General features: G+C 41.7%; 1 protein-coding gene across 1 annotated transcript in view; it reads right to left on the reverse strand.

Moving 5' to 3' along the window:
* Nucleotides 1-13,399: 13,399 nt before the first annotated feature.
* ZNF268 (zinc finger protein 268) overlaps nt 13,400-14,796 on the reverse strand; it is a 115,677-nt gene continuing 114,280 nt past the window's right edge. The window contains 1 exon segment of the mRNA XM_037816802.1: nt 13,400-14,796. Within this exon segment, the coding sequence (XP_037672730.1) occupies nt 14,532-14,796 (265 nt within the window). The 3' untranslated portion in view covers nt 13,400-14,531.

Raw genomic sequence — 14,796 nt, forward strand, 5'->3', positions numbered from 1 at the left:
ACTAACTAGTTTCCACTCTTCTCTATGCTGTCATCTTCTTCCATCTCCAACTTTTTTTAATGACCAATCAATGGTGAAGAAATAAAATTATAACCTATGCCTCCCCCCCTTTTGTAAGAGTATTCTCTAATAAACATGGTTTTATTTACTGGCCAAACAGAGCTGTTAAAGGGACTTTGTGCTAGTGTCCTGGTTTGTTTCTTTGCACCTCAAACTTATGGTTTCTGTTAGAAAATGTCTGAGCTTCATAAGGTCATGTTTCAGCTGGTTTGGTCTTCATTAAGTAACCTCCCACTCAAATAAGATTATAGGGACAGACACTAGTTTAAAAGTAAAGAGCACTTAATACAAGAATTAAAATTTAACACATATTACTGAAGGAGCATGTGCCAGTTTGAATGTATTATGTCCCCCAAATGCCATTATCTTTGACATAATCTTATGTGGGCAGACCTATCAGTGTTAATTAGATTGTAATTCTTTGAGTGTTTCCATGGAGATGCACCCCACCCAACTGTGGGTAATGACTCTGATTGGATAATTTCCATGGAGGTGTTGGCCTGCCCATTCAGGGTGGGTCTAAATTAAATTACTGGAGCACTAGATAAGATCAGACAGTAGGAGCAAGTTGCTACAGCCAAGAGGGTCACTTTCAAGAAAGCACAGGAGCTGCAGATGAGAGACAGTTTGAAGATGGCCACTGAAGGCAAACTATTGCTCCAGAGAAGCTGAGAGAGGACAGGTATCCCAAGTGTAACTAAGAGTGACATTTTTGAGGAACTGCAGCCTAGAGAGGAACATCCTGGGAGAGAGCCATTTTGAAACCATAACTTTGGAGCAGATGCCAGCCACGTGCCTTCCCAGCTAACAGAGGTTTTCCGGACACCATTGGCCATCCTCCAGTGAAGGTACCCGATTGCTGATGTGTTACCTTGGACACTTCATGGCCTTAAGACTGTAACTGTGTAGCCAAATCTACCCCGTTTTATAAAAGCCAATCCATTTCTGGTGTTTTGCATTTCAGCAGCATTAGCAAACTAGAACAGAGCACTTAAGGTAAAAGGAACAACTTTACAATGCAAAAATAAATTGATACATTACCAAGTCTGGGAACTTCTGTCCCTTCAGGATGTGGTTGGATATGAGATCAGAAGACCCTTCCTGTTTAGTTATAGAGATTTTATAGAGCCTTGATTTATGGTACATTCAATTAAGTCATAGTCTATATGTTTGAACCACAGGTGATGAACTACAGGTGGTGAACCCTGGGTGAATCAAAAACAAAGGGGAGTATTCACAGTGTTATCAGAGATTCAAACTTAACCTTGAATGTTTGCAAAACTTTACTGAAAATATTTCTACTAATTAAGCTATGATTTTTGTAAGAGCAATATAACACACTTTTTCTAATATAAAAGCTAAACTTTAGGAAAGAAATTACCATTACTTATATCTAACTTATTAGTATAGTTTCTTTATTTCATTCTATAATTAATTAACCATTGCATCATGTTGATAAGTATACATTTTATCAAAACTGTATTCAGCCTTGTTAGATTACTTATGATTTATTTATGATTGAAGTAACAGCTACAGCTCTATTCCATTTTCTTTTCTTTTTTTTACACAGAAGACAAGATGGTTACATGTTACCTTTAGCTAAGAAGGTTGAGAGGGGCTTTATATTCTCCTGAAAACATTCACAGCTTTTAACTGTTTACCTTCTCCCATAGTACAAACTTCTAATATAGGACTTGAAGGATATGAATCATTTGTCATTTGGAAATTGTAGTTCAGTGTTTTGGAGTAGAATTCTATTAAATACGCTTCTATATCAGAAGGAATAACTGATTCTTCACCATCAGAACAGAAAGCGTCAGTGGCACATGAGAGCAGCAAGGCTCCTCCACTGTCTGATCCCTATAGAGAGAAGGGGTCAGCATCCTCATTATCGGATTCCTCAGTAGAGATATTACCCTATGACATTGTTTGACAATTTGCACTTTTGCTAATTTTTAAATTATATCAGTTACCCTTTGATGTCCTTCCAGTGATTTCAGGTTTTTGGAAGGACCCCTTTGGCCAGGTCCTTTTTCTGAATTCTAAAAACTGACAGGCAAGCACTTCTATATCATTATTTCTCTTATCTAATTGCTCTGGAAGACCTGATACTAAAGCAGATGTGAAAGTCCGCATATTTTTAAACTGTAACTTGCAGATTTCTCTGTCTTTCTTGAGACAGACTGCTATAGCTATGCATACCACACATAATGGCCAGCTGACTGCAGCTGCAGTTCATCTGTTATTTTTACTAAATCACATAATCTTTTGTTTTTGTAATACATTTTTAATTGAACACTTACCTGAAGGTCAGAATCCCATCTTCTGGCCACTCTGCCCCTTTACTTAATTCATATTGTGACTATACAGAGTTGCAATAATGTACTAACAATCTTTAATGACACTCTTCAAATTTAGAGCAATTATTAAGAATAGTTCTCAAGGGAGATGTGGCTGGCACACTTTGAGAGTTTCCCATGGCTGAGCAGTACCAACAGAAATCACAAAGACAACTGGTTCCCCACACAAATGCAAACTGTGCCAAATGAAAAAATTCAAAAAGAAAACTACAAATCCATGGTCACAGATGGTGAGGCTCAAATCCACCACGTCCACATGCATGAACCATGGATCAACTCAAGTAGCCTTTTCATACAATAGGCCAATGAAGCAAAACGAAGCAAAGCGAACACAACAAACAGAAGATCACACACATTCCCAGCACAGGGAAAGTCTCAATTGCAGTCACTTTGACTCAGATGCACCTGGTGTCTGTCCATGGCAGGTGCCTCCACCCAGACCCTCCAGTCCTGGTCCTGCAGGAGAAATTCCCAGGCAGCTGCTAGGCACAGAGCTGAGGGACCCAGAAGAGCCCTGAAGCTGACGAGACGTGGATCAGGGCTGCACTAAAGGCAGCAGGGTTCCCATCTGGGTTGCCAAATTGATAACATCAGTAAACACAGTTCTAGCCAGGCCCACTTGATCCTGCATCAGAGAAACAAGTCTCTTTGCTTTGGTGAGAAGGTGAGTTTATTGAAGATGCATCAACAAGGAACAGGAGGCATAAAAAACTTCCCAAGACCATTCAGAGTGAGAAGAATTGTTTGCGCTTTTATAACCCAAAAGAAAGAAATGGCCAGAATCCAGAAGAAAGCAGAAGGGAAAAAATATATGAGAGAAAGCTGCTTGGTCAGAATCTCTTGTTATCTTGAAGTCCTCCCCTCATTCAGGCTTGTTTTTCAAGAAGGTACTGCTTATGAGACTGTTCTAGTTTGCTAATGCTGCCGGAATGCAAAACACCAGAGACGGATTGGCTTTTATAAAAGGGGGTTTATTTGGTTACACAGTTACATCTTAAGGCCATAAAGTGTCCAAGGTAACACGTCAGCAATTGGGTACCTTCACTGGAGGATGGCCAATGGTGTCTGGAAAACCTCTGTTAGCTAGGAAGGCACGTGGCTGGCATCTGCTCCAAAGTTCTGGTTTCAAAATGGCTTTCTCCCAGGACATTCCTCTCTAGGCTGTGGTTCCTCAAAAATGTCACTCTTAGTTGCACTTGGGGTATTTGTCCTCTCCTAGCTTCTCTGGAGCAAGAATCTGCTTTCAACGCCCGTCTTCAAAATGTCTCTCATTTGCAGCTCCTGTGCTTTCTTCAGTGTCCCTCTTCAAAATGTTACTCACAGCTGCACTGAGTTCCTTCTGTTTGTCAGCTCATTTATATGGCTCCACTGATCAAGACCCACCCTGAATGGGTGGGGCCACACCTCCATGGAAATTAACTCATCAGAGTTATCACTTACAGTTGGGTGGGGCTCGTTTCCATGCAAACAACCTAATCCAAAGGTTCCAACTTAATCCCCACTAATATGTCTGCCCCCACAAGATTGCATCAAAGAATATGGCTTTTTCTGGGGGACATAATACATTCAAACCGGCACAGAGATCAAATGGTTTCATCTGTTGTATCCTACTGCAGGCAATCCTGGGAAAGTTGCTGGGAACAGAGAATAAGTATTCTGTTGTTGAGATTACAGCAACAGCAACTTATTTCAACAAGGGCTTTTTATGCTTAGAATAACTCAAGGCTGCTTGAGTGAAGTGATCTTAATAAACAGTTTAATTTTTTTTTTCTTTTGGCTATTAAAGACTACACTAAGCATTTCCCAGCTAAAGAATTATTTTGAGTATTTTCTACTTATCCAGCTATCACCACTAATAGTCCTTTTAATAGCCCTGTCTGGCCAGTGAAAAAATCAGATGGGACTTGGTAGTTGACTATTGATTATAGAGAACTGAATAAAGTGACTCCTCTAGTCACAGCTGTGCCAAATACTGGTATTCTGTTGCAAGATATAGGTTGTTCCAGTTTGCTAATGCTGCCATTATGCAAAATACCAGAAATGGATTGGCTTTTATAAAGGGGGTTTATTTGGTTACAAAGTTACAGTTCATAGGCCATAAAAGTATCCAAACAAAGGCATCAGCAGTATGCTACCTTCACTGCAGAACACCTGAGGCGTCTGGAAAGCCTCTGTCAGCTGGGAAGGCACAGGCCTGTGGCTGGCATCTTCTACAGGGTTATGGGTTCAAAATGTTGTTCTCCCAGATGTTTCTCTCTAAGTATCTAGGGGTGTTCTCTTAGTTTTTCCCAGGCAAACTCTGGACTAGCAAAAGTCTACTCTCAATGGCCATCTCCAAAATGTCTCTCTAACCCGCAGCAGCACTGAGCTCCTTCTGTCTTAGCTTTTATAGGGCTCCAGTAAACTAATCAAGACACGTACTGAATGGGCAGGGCCACCCCTCCATGGAAATAATCTAATCTAAGGTATTACAACAGTTGGGTGGGTAACACCTCCATGGAAACAACCTAATTCAAAGATTCCAACCTAATCAACACTAATACATCCGCCCCCACAAGATTGCATTGAAGAACATGGTGTTTTGAGGGACATAATACATGCAAACCAGCACATAAGTACTAAGCTAGGCCAGTTTCATTTTGTATTTTATCTTGCTAATGCCTTTTTTAGCAATTCTTTAGATCCTTCCAGCCAGCCTGCATTCACCTTCACATTGGGAGGATAACAATGGACATTCACTACACTACCACAGGGCTTTCTTCATAGTTCTAATGCCACAGTCTGGTTGTGCAAGACCTAAAGATATGGAAACTTCTCAAGAATGTAACCTTGTTTCATTGCATTGATGATATGCTAGCCAGCAATTCTTTTCCAGACCTAAAAACCACCGCTTGCTAACACTGGAGTGTCCCATCTTGAAAGCAAGGGATGGGCAGTAAACAAACACAAATTACAGGGACCTGGATCCTCTGTCACATTTTTGGTGCTGTCTGGTTGGGTAAGACTAAAACTATTCCTTCTGCTGTCATTGATAAAATACAGAATTATCATACTCCATAAACCCTTAAGCAGTTGATGGCTTTCCTTGGTTTTGTTAGGTTACTAGAGACCATTTATACCCAATTTAGCACAAATCTTGAAACCTTTGCATACTCTAGTATGCAAGGGGAAGGCATGGGAATGGGATGTCCCCAAGCAAGCTGCTTTTGAAAGATCTAAATGGGCTACAGCACAGGCACAAGCTTTAATGGGGGGGTGGAGCCAGATGTGCGTTGTGAATTGGATGTGACCAGTACTGACATTAGCTTTGGGTGAGGCTTGTTGCAAAGGCAAGATGCAAAACACATACCCATTGGCTTTTGGTACCAGCTATGGAAGGAAGCTGAAATAAGATACAGCCCCTTGGAAAAGCAGTTGTGTTCAGCCTATAATGCTCTGCTACAAGTTGAAAGACTAATGAAAAAGCGTCCTGGGAATTTACAAACAGCTATCCCCATACAGGTGTGGGTACATGACACTGGTAACAAACCCCACTCAGGGAGTCCTCAGCTTAGCACATGACAAAGTGGAAGGCCTACCTTCTGCAATACAGTATGTTCAACAACAGCCACTTGAGTGCAGAAATGCATGACATTTTAGGGCCAATTTCTTATGTGGAGTAACAATATTCGCCCCTACCTGCTGATCCTCCCAAGGTGGCCACCCCTATGCCCACTGTTGATGGATATGGAAGTATACCTGACTCTGCATGGTATACCGACAGATCAGCATATGGGCAACCAGCCACCTGGAAGCAGTGGCCATTCAGCCTAGTACTGACACTATCTGGTGGGAAACTGGAACCATGCAGAGCAACCAGTGGGCTGAGCTAAGGACTGTATGGATGGTTATTGTCCATCAGCCAGGAGGTTCCCTATTTGTAGCTATAATGGGGCTATGTACTGTGGCTTAACAGTGTGGATGGCCACATGGAAGCATGAACAATGGACCATCGTTTGTTGCCCCCTATGGGGATGTGCCCGTTTGGGACTGTTTTAGAACCCCCCCCCCTCCCCGCCGAAAGCCATGTTATTTGATGCAATCTTCTAGGGCCAGACATATTAGTCTTGATTAGGGTGCGAACTTTTGGTTGATTGTTTCCATGGAAATGTGACTCACCCAACTGTGGGTGATACTTTTGATTAGATTATTTCCATGGAGGTGTGGCCCCGCCCATTCAGGGTGGGTCTTCATTAGTTCGCTGGAGTATTTAAGAGAGAAGCTAAGAGGACAGACCCAGATGCTCGTCGACACTTGTAGATGCTTGGAGAAGCAGACGGAAGGACATTTGGAGACACTAAGCTAGGGATGAAGCCCACAATTTTCTCTGGAGAAGCTAAGAGAGACCCAGCAACATTTTGAAGAATGCCATTTTTAAACGCAACCTGGGAGCAAAAGAACAGCAAATGCCAGCCACATGCTCTCCCAAGTGACAGAGGTGTTCCGGATGCCATCGGCCATTCTTCAGTAAAGGCACCCTATCAATACCTTAGTTTGGATACTTTTATTGCCTTAGAACTCTAAATTTGTAACCAAATAAAATAAGACCCCTTTATAAAAGCCAATCCATTTCTGATATTTTGCATAATGGTAGCATTAGTAAACCAGAACAGGGGGAAAGAATTCTGGGACACTATCTTGACTGCCTGTCATAAGCATAAGCTAACTGTTTTCCACTGCCCCTAACAGTAACTCTTTATCAAGCAATATTGAAGCAGATCATAGCCTAGTGCCAGAAATGCATGAAGCCGATGAATTGTTGCACTGGAAAACAGGACACTGAGGGTATCAGACTTTGTGGAAACTGGCACAATTCCAGTTACCCATCACCAGACAACAACTGAAGTATTTAGCAGACATCTGCCCTTCCTACTCACTGTGACAACCAACAATACTCCCTCACCAGCACATTGGCTGCAAGCAGATCCCCATCACCTGGTGACAAGTAGATTATGTTGGGCCCTTCCCCCGTCTGAAGGTGCAAAATATGCCTTCACTGCCATAGATACAGCTATGGGATGGTTTCCCAGTGGGAAAAGCCAACCAACAAGCTACAATACATAGTCTAGAGAAAATGAGTGCCTTCTTTGGGCTCCCCACACTTATGGGTGAGTGATAGAGGGCAATTAACCCAAGCCTGGGCCACTGAACATGATGTCCTATGGACATTCCACCTGCCTTACAATCCAACTGTCGTTGGGTTAATTGAAAGGATGAATGGCTTTTAAAGGAACAATTGAAAGACAACAAAAAGTCTCTGCAGCAATGGACTCAATGACCATATCCAGCACTGACTAACATCAACTACAGACCCAGAGCAGCTGCCCCGACTCCTGTCAAGATGGTGACTGTCGGGCCCATGCAAGCCTTGCAAATACAGGTAAAACGGCAAGCAGTGTTGCAATTGCAGCAAGGTAATGACAACAATATACTCTTGCATATGCCACAAGCATTAGAAAGTCGGGAAAATAGGGTCAATTTGCTTTGGTCCTGGCCTACGCAGCCCCCATGGCTACGCATCCTGAGCCCATGGGGTATTGAGGTTGGTCAGAATCTGAGTATTAGACCACAGTTAGTGCAAAAGATGCCACAGATTGTATATATTGTTAACGCAGGACCCCCCATACTTCAAGATACTCTGTGTATGACATTGTGGATTCTTATTATACCTAGACTGACTATAGAGACCCTGAGGGCTCATCACAGCCCCAAGGGAAAAGAAATGGTTTTTGAACCCCTTCATAATACACCTTATCCAGGAACACCTTTATTTAATGGAAACCCCCTTGTGTATTGTTAAAGCAGCAAGACCTACCCCTCACTGTTCCCCATAAACATCTCTCTTTTCATCTGTAGCACTGTAGGTGACACATTTTTTTGCAGTGGGCTTCTGCTGTAACCTACACACACGAGCCTCAGTGTTGGGTATGCACTGAGCTGCTGTCATCTGGTGCCACTGGCCTCCCTTGGACCATCTCTCCTCCAACTGAATGGCATGGGATGCAGTGCTAACAGCAAAACATGCACCAGTGGCAAGTTTGGGGAAATTTCTTCTCATTCTCCTCATCACCAAAGACTTAACCCTCTAAAACTGACACTCCTATGTATATTCTTTGGTCCAGGAACAGGACAAGTCCTGGCCTGTACTTGGGTAATCCGTTCAATGCCTTAGGAGACCTACCTGCTGAAACAGTAACTATTGATAGAGTGACTCCAGTCTGCACGGAGCACATAAAAAGATGTAAAGACATGGGGTGGCTGCCCAGTTCTGTAATGTAACCAACCATTTACAGAACAGCAGCTACTTTCAAAGGCAAGATGTAGGCAATAAATATGGGGCCTCCACCTCCCCCAAGGGGTCTCTGGGTCTGTGGGTAGAATGGCTGGTCCTACCTGCCTTATAAGTGGACTGACGATAAACATGGGGCAACCCTACATGCCCGTTACAATTTATGACACTTTACCACACAAGCCCAACAATTGGGAAATGGTAAAAACTGGATATAGAATAAAGTGGACCACCTCATGGTTTTATCCTTTAGCTGTACTTGTCCCAGGAGGCACCGCCACAGTAACTGAAAAACATGTACCTGCATTAACTAACACTGTGCATGCCCTTAATGAAACAAAGTTAGTTATATCTTTACTCAGTGAAGAAATTACTCAGCTTAGAAAAGTAGTCTTACAAAATAGAATAGCACTAGACATTCTCACTACTGCTCAAGGTGGTAGGTACTTGTGCTTCAGTTAATAGCCAAGGTTGTGCACATATACCAGATAATTCACAAAATGTCACACAAGCCTTTAATGATATGCAAAACCTTATACAAAATATTGAATGTTTATCTGATGATCCTGTCAAAATGGCTTAATTCTCTAACCAGCCATGGCACCACTTAGTGATAGGATTATTCTCCATGTGCCAGTTTCCTTATGCTTTGTTGCTTACTATATTGTTGCTGTGTGTTATGGATGCAATGTCCTATAGTCAATGCAAACTGCTGCATGAGGGTGGATTATGGGAGCCCAAGGCCCAGGCCTCTCCCTGACACTCCGTGAAATCCACAAGCACACAGCAGCCTGTGTGACCAAGATCAGCTAATGTTTAAGCTAACATCCCTAGGGAGGGAGGGATGTGCAGATGGTCAATGTAAGCTAGATCCCAGGCTCTCCTCTGTGTCAGATGCCAGCCTGAGCCTTGCTCTTCTCCAGAGCCCTTCAGGTGTTATCTGACACCCTGAGGATAGTTCATCTTTGCCACACATCACAACCCCCCTGCCCTTTATGTATCTATGTCCTCTATTCTTCGGAATGTCTTTGTTTTGGGCCTCTATAACTGGCCTTGCTAATTCCTGCCTAACTGCAGAATACTTTCACACTGAGCTCTGAACCGGCCACCATCAGAGCAGCTGATGCATCCTTCGGCCTTCCTGCTGAAACACCTCCTGCAGGCCAGAACACTGGGTAAAAAAAAGTCTTTTCCTATTTGAGTTTGCAAATAACACTCAGAGCTGTCAACCTTGCACTGGTGGAGGGAATGCCTTGAAAGGTGTACATCTTGCAAGTCAAGGAAGCTCTCCAGCACCTACTTCAAATGAATCTTTAAGGATAATATACAAATAACGACCTCCCAGAGGGTGGAGCCAGAAGCCATGAGAACAATGTACAAAATAATTCCTCCCAGGGAGAATGGGGGTCTAATTAGGGAACTTCTCTCACCTCATGTTAACACCTTCTTCATGCCTGTCCAGTGGCATTTAACTTCCATGTCCTAGTGGCTGCAGAGCACTTCTTACTTTTCCTGATAGGTTTTTTTCTTTTTATGGCAGTTGATCCACCCATGCTCCTCCATTTATAGTGGGTGGGGCTTGGGAGGTTGGATACCTTTTTTAGTTCATAGGTCACCAGATCTCAAAGGGCCACAAAGAAACCTAGTGGAGAAGACTGCACATCATCTGGGGTCCTGAACTTGGGAGCTGGATGCTGTGACTGAATAGAAGTTGGTCTTAACTCCCTCAAAGAAGGGATGAATGTTCCAAAGATGAGGAATGAAACATGTATTTGTGGACCAGAAAGTCAGACTGAGCTGAGACTGAGCATGCTGAGCACACCCATTTTTGAAGGACACAGATTACATTTTCCAGTTTCCCTTGCAGTTCGGTGCCTTGTGACAAAACTGTAACTAATGAAATATGAGAAGGATGTGTGCCTGAAATTATGCAGAAAAGGTACACCTGAGCATTTCTCCAAGCTCTGCCCCTTTTGCCAACTTGATGCTGACAATTAGAGAAACCTTGTGTGCTGGTATGAATCTGTTCTGTACCCCAGAAAAGCCATGTTCTTTTAATCCAAGCTTGGGACAGACCAATTGAGGGTGGGCCTTTTGATTGGGTTGTTTCGAAGGAGATGAGGCCCACCCAAGTCAAGGTGGGTCTTAATCCTTTACTGGAGTCCTTTAAGACAGCTCACGGAAAAAGAGAGCTCAGAGAAGCTAACATATGTAATCCAGAGTTTGCCACCAGGAGAAGCTAATGGAGAAAGCCATGGAAACCAGAAGCTAAACCCGGGAGAGGACCAGCAGACCCCAGCTATGCGTCTTCTCACATGACAGGAACCCCAGATGCCACTGGCCTTTCTTCAGAGAAGGTATCATCCTGTTGCCTTAATTGGGACATTTTCATGGCCTCAGAACTGTAAATTTGTGAATAACCCTCCATTGTAAAAGCCATTCTATTTCTGGCATATTGCATTTTGGCAGCTTAGCAAACCACAACACCTTAGAAGTCACAAATTGAAAATGGTAGAGGTAAAAAATAGGGTCCTAGATCCCTAAATCACTAAGCAGAGAAGGGCTTGTCAACCAGATAAACCTCTTGCAGCTTCATATGAGAAATACACTCGTTTAGCTTTTGTGGTATTCTTCATTTTGAAGGCTCTTAGTGTAGCAGCTAGCATTCACCTTCACTGAAAAACACACTTAATGATGGAGCTGAGATCCAAAGCAGGCACCCTGGCTCCAGAATCTATGCTACACCACCTTTTTAAGAATAAGTATAAGGTATTCTTGTGAACTGTTGCTTTTGATTCTCAAATGTTGATGGGGCTAGGAGCTAAAAGACTTATTTGGTGTTTTCCCTCCTGACATCCTTCCTGGGCCCCAGTTAACGTTGGTGCCGGCTGTGACCTCTCCCAAAAAGTGTACCATTGGCTGGAGAACCTTCGTGTTCAGTTTGCTAATGCTGCCATTATGCAAAGTATTGGAAATGGATTGGTTTTTATAAATGGAGTTGGGTTGCAAACATAGTCTAAAGGCCATGTAAATGTCCAAATAAGGCATCAACACGAGTACACCTTCACCAAAGGAAGGCCAATGGTGTCCGGAAAACCTCTGTTAGCTGGGAAGGAATGTGGCTGGCATCTGCTTATCCCAGGTTGTGTTCCAGCTCCTCTCTAAGCTCCTGTATGTTCTTCAAAATGTTGCTCTTGGGGCATTTTGTCCTCTCTTAGCTTCTCCGGAGCAAACTCTGAGCTAGCATCTCCAAAATGTCAGCAAAAGTCTGCTTTCAGTGCCCATCTCCAAATGTCTCTCTCAGTTGCTCTCCAAAATGTCACTCTCAGCTGCTCTGAGGTCTTTGTTTGTGAACTCTTTTATAGGACACCAGGGATTCAATCAAGATCATCCTGAATGGGTGGGGCTCACATTTCCATGGAAATAGTATAATAAAATGTATAACTCACAATTGATTGAGTCACATCTCCACGGAAACAATCAAAGGACTCCAATCTAATCACCACTAATATGTCTGCCCCCACAAGATTGCATTAAAGAACACGGCATTTTGGGGGACATAATACATCCAAACTGGTACACTTTGTTTAAAGGATGTAAGTTGCATGTCATTTGTAAATGACATGGCTATTTAATAGTATCAATGGCTATTTGCCCAGTAAAATCTTAGTAGCATAGATTGAATTAGTTACTCCAACTTAGACACGTTCTTACTCTGCATTACTCTGGGTGTGAACCCATTTTAAAGAGGATTTCTGGTAGCTGTCAGCGTGTGGCCCAACTTATAAGTCTGGGTCTTAATCTGAACTCCTGGAGGCCTTACAAGAGAAAAAAGCCTGAAGCTAGAGTCAGAGAAAGCCATAGGGAGGAGACAGAAGCTTGAAGTAAGCAGGGAGCCAGCAGAGAAAGGAGAAGACATCATTACATGATGAGAAAAACAGAGAACCCAAGGAGTGCCAGGAAACCAACACAAGAAGGTAAGCAACCCTGGAACAAGGGAAGGTTTCTAGCCTCCCAAACCATGAGACAATAAATTCTCATCATTTAATCAAACCCACTGTGTGGTATTTGTGAGAGCAATGACACATAATCAATATACAGGTAAAGCCATATATACAGGCTGGCACCTCAAGATCCTTTCCATCAAGTCCCTCATTTTATAGAACAGGCATCTTGCCAATATCACAGCAGAGTGGAGTAGCAAGCGTCAAGCCTTCACAATCCCAAAAGCTGTGCTGTCAAATGTTTGTATGGCTCTTGGCATGTCAACTAGTGACCTTCAGACCCTCCTTTATGAAACATTGAAACCTATATATTCCTTGAAATATTATGATGACTATTTTAAGTCACATCAGTAAATAAAAATATTTTTAGTGAGCCCAGAACTGTGTACTAGGAACTGGAAACACACATATGAACAACAAACTCATGGCCTTGGGTCTTCACAGAGCTCACATTTAGTGGGAGTAGACTGCATACAATTTGAGTGATTATTTCTCTCAAAGCAAATCAAGATGATATTCTAATAAGTGAGATTAGAATATATCAGACACTACCCAAGCACATGAAATATGCACTATAATGATTTCTAATAGTTAGGAGGCAGCTGCCAGGCCTGCTGACATAGGCTAGGAAATAATATAAGAAATGGTTTACAAAATTCAGATGCATTTTAATAAGTCGTATTATTCTAATAACAAGCTGTATTTGTTAAGAAACAAAGACATAATACTGGTGTTCACAGTAGAAATCTCTGGGACATAGTAGTGTATCTACTATCTAATTTACATTTTACATGTGGCAATCACAAATAAAAAGCCCAGTCACACAAAATTCCTATTACGTAGGACATACAGGAATATAACACCTAAATATCTCTATAGGTTCTAGGATGTAGTCTTTATTGTCATCCTTATGATTATTTACACACTTAAAAAACCTTTGTATTCTATTATGAACATGTCTACCATTAGCTATTATTTTCTTCAATCTTTTCCTAAAAGTTTGGAACATCTGGAACAAGATTCCCTTTGAAATGGTTTCTATAGAAAATTGTCAAAATTAAAATAGGCAATTTAAGGATGAATCCTCTAAGACACGGTTAGATGACTCTTCCTGCAGAAGCCTTCACCTCGTTTGATACATTCATAGATCTTTATTCCTATTTTACCTTTTTTTGCTAGAGACTTGTCATTTCTAGATGAAAGATTTTCCTAGTTGCATGGATTTTCCAAGATATGAATCTCTGATACCAAAAAAAGTCTCAAATCTTGATAGTTCTGTAATTCACTGCTTCTCTTGTTGCTCATTAAAATCATTTTTAAAAAAGAACTCCAAATTTCAAAGGAGTTGATTCTAAATTCATTTGCTTCATGGTTTGTCCTTGTGGATTTTATTATATATTAATGAATTGTGACTTTTCAACATTCATTTCATTCATTTGGAAGCATAACTTATTTTTAAAAAAAGTATAACTTGCTGAAAATTTACCCATATTCAATGAATTCATAGGGTTCTGATGTTAAATGAGCTATAAGCTAAAAAAAATTCTTTCCAATATTCACTCTATTCATAGTTTCTACCTTTATGGTTTTTTTTTTTAATTGTATAAATAGCAGCTTTCTGTGGATGGTCCTTGTACAATTCCTGCACTCATAGATTTCCGTGTAATGTCTTCTGGTGTGCAAAGAGATAAATCCACTTATAGAGTTTCTCTTCTATATTTATTTGCTGGTACATACTGTGAATTGATTTTTGGAAAGAAGTTTCTCACATTTAATTCATCAATATGTTTCTCGCTGGTGTGTTCTCTGATGCATAATGAGCTGTGACTTCCAACAAAAGGCTTTCCCACATTCAGCGCATTTACAAGGTTTCCCTCTGGTATGAGTTCTTTGATGTGCACTGAGAATTGATTTTTGAGAGGTTTTTCCACATTCATTGCATCCATAAGATTTCTCTCCTGAATGAGTTCTCAGATGTACAATGAGATGAGATTTCCTAATGAAGGCTTTTTCACATTCACTGCACTCATACGGTTTCTCTCGT

The sequence above is a fragment of the Choloepus didactylus genome, chromosome 23 (genome assembly GCF_015220235.1).
Source record: "Choloepus didactylus isolate mChoDid1 chromosome 23, mChoDid1.pri, whole genome shotgun sequence".
Lineage (NCBI taxonomy): Eukaryota > Metazoa > Chordata > Mammalia > Pilosa > Megalonychidae > Choloepus > Choloepus didactylus.